Source organism: Aplysia californica, unplaced genomic scaffold (genome assembly GCF_000002075.1).
Source record: "Aplysia californica isolate F4 #8 unplaced genomic scaffold, AplCal3.0 scaffold00814, whole genome shotgun sequence".
NCBI lineage: Eukaryota > Metazoa > Mollusca > Gastropoda > Aplysiida > Aplysiidae > Aplysia > Aplysia californica.
In genome coordinates, this window is record NW_004798084.1 from 98,941 (window position 1) to 104,456 (window position 5,516).

At 41.4% G+C, this 5,516-nt stretch overlaps 1 protein-coding gene across 1 annotated transcript in view; it reads left to right on the top strand.

Moving 5' to 3' along the window:
* LOC101848617 (multiple epidermal growth factor-like domains protein 6) overlaps positions 1 to 5,516 on the top strand; it is a gene marked incomplete at its 5' end in the record, with an annotated part of 158,990 nt that overhangs the window by 65,038 nt on the left and 88,436 nt on the right. Inside the window, 2 exon segments of the mRNA XM_035972725.1 lie at positions 160 to 282; positions 925 to 1,047. Coding sequence (XP_035828618.1) covers positions 160 to 282; positions 925 to 1,047 — 246 coding nt within the window.

Below are 5,516 nucleotides of genomic sequence, written 5' to 3' on the forward strand. Positions count from 1 at the left end.
GAGAGAGAGAGAGAGAGAGAGAGAGAGAGAGAGAGAGCAAGACTAAATAGAAAGAGAGAGAGAGAGCTGTTGAGAACAGAAATTATTTGCCCCTAAACATTTGTTTAAACAACTATAATATCAATGATATTAACTTGTGTTGTTGTCTTTTGTTGACAGACCAGAACGAGTGTGCTGTGAAGAACGGAGGCTGCGAGAAAGAGTGCGTGAACACCATCGGCTCTTTCCACTGTCGCTGTCCCATGGGCTATGAGCTGAATTCAGACAACAAAGGATGTGTCGGTCAGTGGTCACTGTCTGCTTCTTTGTCCGCCTATCTCGTATTGTATGATATTGTCTGTCGGTCTGTTTGTGCGTGTGTGTTTGTTGTGTTTGTCCCTCTGCCTTTTTGTCTGTTTGTGTATGTCTGTCAGTCTTGTTGAATATTATGATCACTGTAATCTGGTCTATCTGCCCGTCTCTTCTTGCATGTTCCTGTCTGTCTCTATATCTGTATGTGTTATTGTCTGTCTACCTGACAATGTACGTCTATATCTCTGTTTGTCTATCTATGTGTTTATTTGTCTATGTGTGCGCCTGTTTCCCAGTCAGTGTGTATGTAGGTCTGTATGTTTCTCGTGTAGAATAATATTATGCTCACTGCCACACTCTGTCCGCTCATCTCTTCAGTCTGTTTTTCTAGGTTCATGTCTTTCTTTCTATCTGTCTATCTGTCTGTCTGCCTGTCTGTCTGTCTGTCTGTCTGTTCGTCCGTCTATCTGTTAGAATGTCTCTCTGCCTGTATGTGCGTGCTTTTCTGTCTGTCTTTTCTTTGAATGTTACTTTCTGGTGACACCTCTAATCTTCGAGACATGTATATATTAACCTACTTGCTTTGCAAGTGCCATGAAACTCTTTCTAAAAATTAAACTGAAATGTCTGCAGATGTCAATGAGTGTATTGACCACAACGGCGGCTGCCAGCACAAGTGTGTCAACACGCACGGGGGGTACCGCTGTGACTGCCCTCGGGGTGAGCGGCTCCACGCTGACGGAAGGACGTGTCTTCGTGAGTACTTGTGTGCTGCCTACTTCTTATGTTGGCTCACAACACTTGCCGGTTGTTAGCAAAAAGCTGGGCTTACCTGATCATTTGTTTTGTATCATAATGTGTGTTTTTTTTTCAAATCTGGGTTTGGACGAGTTGTGTCAAAGTGCGAGAGAGAGAGAGGGAGGGAGAGAGAGTGGGGGAGGGGGTTAGGCATATATAAGTATATAATTGTATGAGAGAAGGAGTGTGAGAAAGAGAAATGGGGAGGGAAGCAGTGAGTGGTTTGTTGCATCATTAATCAAATAATGTCTTTGCTTCTTAATACTGCTAACAATGCGTGGCTCTTTTAACTAGTCTGTCATCAGTTATCTCATGATTTGCTAATGGATACACACTTAACCCGTGCACTAAAAGCGTTGTTTTTTCTTTTTTCAGTACTTTTCAGTATAACCTTGCAGCTATTGTCTATCATTCTTCTACATTACTGAATGCATGCTTAATGTTATATTGTTATACAGAAGAAATATCAATCATTTTCTGGCATGTGTTTTTACGTCTAAGAAATATGTGTGTGCATGCAGTCAATTCAGTTTATTTTAGAAGTTGGCTTAATGCTCTGTTTTGCCGAGATTGAGAGACATGTTGTTGAAATTTAGATTCGTGATGGGCAATACTGAGACAAATTTTTGTGTAATATTTATTGAAGATGGTCACGTGTTATCATTGAACCAATTAAAATGGAAACTGGAAGAACGGGATCAACAGTAGTAACTGATGAAACAATTCAAACGGTAGGGACATATTTAACTTATCTTCTGTGGTGATGGCGCAAATGGCTAATTGTGGGTTGTTGTTTTGTTTTTTTTGTGTTTTTTTAGTTTGTTTGGTTGGGGTTTTTTGTTGAGGTTTTTTAAAAGGTTTTTTTCTTCTTTTTATTTTTTTTTTTTGGGGGGGGGTGTCCAGTCTGGCAACATACTTTAATTCCGCTCTGTTGGCTTACACTTGGTTTAGGCGTTATCCTTTATCGAAAGCGAAAGTAGTACCATGATAACATTCAACCAGGCAGCTGATCAAGAGCAAACTCTACCTTTATAACAGTTATTTCCTGAGGCTTTTCAACTACAATAGAACTGTTTAGTTTGCAAACTTCAAAAGAGCCAGCATGTACCCCTAACTGGATGAGATTGAGAAATAATACCATTTGGAAAATATTAGTAGACCTCCTGGGAACCTGAACGGTATACATGCACTCAAAAACCTTTCCCTTTGTCTCTAGCCTTACTGTCATCAGCTGAAATTCCAATCCTGGCACCCCCCCCCCCCCCAACCAAGCCCATTTCAATCAGTGTCCATTTCTCTCCCTCCCCTTTTCACCGCAGCGAACCAGCCATGGTCTCCCTGCTCCGCCTTTAATGCCAGTAACTACTCTGAAAATAGATCGTTGTTTTCACGTAGCAGATCTTCACGCGCTATTCCAAACCTAAGTACACAAGAATTGTTACTATTCACTGAAAGCCGGCTTCTGTTCTATTAACGTTCAATGTTCGTGGGTGCTTGTTCACACCGCTACCCCCGCAGCTACAACGAGAATAGTAGAAAGGGGCGGCCACTGAACAACGGTTCTCTGAACAAGGTGGGCATAGCTGTCGAAACATGGATAGTCAATCAACACGGTTATTGATTGTCAGTACGTCGCCTCTAATACTTCTAATAGATCGATCCAACTCTCGAGTTTCGATAATGAGAAGTCAACATAGAATCGGGTTGTCGATATCCATCTGCACATTTCGGTTAACCCTTATAAAAACTCTTGATGTCTGTAGAGAATGAAATAAAATATTTTTATTGAGGTGTTTTACGTCTTAATCTAGATCTTTTAGGAAGCTGGCTTCGACCGACCTAGTCTTAGAGGATCTTATGCGTGCAACAGAATATTGTCTAACTGCTACACCACAGACGCCGGTAAAGCTTTTGATGGCTGTGGAGAGTAAAAAGATGAGAATGATCATAAATTATACACATGTCACATAAACGCAAAATGTGCTGAAAATCTTCTTTCTATAGCCGAGATCAGAGCAAACAAACTGAGAAGTCCCCGCAGGCTATGACTTCATACAAAGCTTCCTGCCTTGTGATCCATGCGCTTGTTGTAAATCCTTTTGTAAGATGTAACGTGAAACTCTGTAGAGGGACTGATGCATTTAGTGACCCTGCTTTAATGTTGGTATTTTTTCATTGTTACAACCTTTCAAGGTGACCAAACGAGCTTGTTCAGTGGTTATGACGTTGCTTTATTTGAGTAAACTGAAGCACATCAACACGACATCGGTCGTGTAGTGCTAGGTGAGATGTTAGACGGGCAGACAGGAAGAACAAAGGGACGGTAAAGAGATAGAACCTACCCCTTGCACTTGCGAGAGACTCACCTATCGCTGCTAATTTGAGACATTTATTCATACTGGTAGGGTACACTTGAACAAAAGTGATAAAGAAAAGCTGGGGGGGGGGGTATTGACCGTGTTATATGCCGATTAGCTTATGCCAACAGTACCCAAACCACTTTGAACTGTCATTGAATAAGCGGCCAAATAATGTGTGCATCCAACCTGGACATTGTGTTGGAGACAGGCATATATTTATCATTCCAGGTTCAGAAATGACCTTGAGTTTTGAAAGGAAACGAAAGAGAGAGAGAGAGAGAGAGAGAGAGAGAGAGAGAGAGAGAGAGAGAGAGAGAGAGAGAGAGAGAGAGAGAGACTGCTGTAAACCTAGAGCAGTGCATTCGCCATCCCCGCCTGGTGGTAGGATGTGTAGGTTTTATGGCAGGTGTGCCCAGCCTCCCCACAGACGTCTATTTACGAGGTTTTTATTCTCTCTTTATATAAAGTGATGTTATTTCTGAAACAGACGAGAGTCCAGCATGGTTTTTTTCCTAAATCAATGCTTGGAACGGGTCGTAAGACGAACGATAAAAGCCACCGTCTATCATTAATTGAAGATACACATGAATTAGCCTATTATATCCATTAGCTTTAAGAATCAGCAGACTCAGAGCGGACGTTACTACTGTATACCCTTAACAAGAATTGCTAAAAAAAAAAGTAGTAATTGTAATGTTTTAGTGTTGTTGTTGTTGTTTGGGGTTTTTTCAGTTGTTGTTGTTTTGTGGGGGGGGGGTATTTGGGGGGAGGGTTGTTATGTTAAGTTTATCCTCACATAATTTGATCTCAGTATTGCCCATACTACGAGCTGATTTAGTGCATGAACCCTGTACTCGTAAACATGCTACAGAGCATGAAGAAATGTCTTGCCAGCGCATAGTGCAGCAAAAGCAGGCAGCAGACGCCCCATGCATGTAGAACATTTTACACACAAGGTGTTTCTTATGTTTGTAAACCAAAGATTTGAGCAAAGAAACATCGTCAGCCATGGGGGTGAGAATGTAAAAAGAGAATCTCGCTTTACTCACATCTTTTCCCACCTGTGATGCTTCTTCCAAAGTGGACGCAGAAGCGTTGCTCTTTCAGATCTAACTCTTGCGTGGAAAATGCGTTTGATTCCTTCTTTGATCAAAATTATCTCTTCTTTAGCTTTCTGAGCTTTTGGAATACGAAAAGTGTTTGGATTTTTTCGGGGGGGGGGGGTCTTTTGCATCTACCCTGACTACTATCATTAAAAATCTTTGATCTTACAACTGCGCTAGTTTATTGGATTGTCCCTTTCAATCTCATGCATTGTATATACAAACGATAAAGTCAAAGTGAAAGAAGAACAACAGGCAAAAGCTCACAGCATGGGGTTGGGAAAACGAAGAGTTGCTTACTCCATGTTTTGCCAGCTTTTGCTTAGAAAGTATGGAATGTGTATTCTTTTAATTAAGCATGGCGTAATTATTCTGTGAGTTGGCTTTATTTCAGCCTGTGCTTCTATTTATAGATGCTTGCCCATGTATAAAATATTCACCTCAGCAATTCAAGCTCATTATTTCCACAGCGAAACTGCTGTACGGCGAAGGTGAATTCGATGGAGAACACAATATTTTGCCAATTTTCTAGTTTGGGGGTTGTTTTTCTTCTGTTTTTAAAGACATTTAATTTTTTACTCCTATATATTTATTATTTTCCCTGCACATGTTGAGAACTGTAATTAGGAGAAAGAGAAGAAGGAGGAGGAGGAGCGTGACTGCTTTCCCGGCTCCGTTCTTCCAAACCCGCCCCGAGAGCAGTGTACACGCCACCTCACAGTTCTCATTCGATTATTATGGCACTGTAGCTTAGCTTGTTCAACACTCATAGCTATAGCAAAGTTCGGGAATCGGTGTTTACTGAAAAAGACTTGAACCGCCCACCTGAAAAAGCCACTGCACCCCTCTCCGTTTTCTTTTTTAGACCTTGACTTTGTTCTTCTCCCTCTCTCTCCCTCTCTCTCCCTCTCTCTCTCTCTCTCTCTCTCTCTCTCTCTCTCTCTCTCTCTCTCTCTCTCTCTCT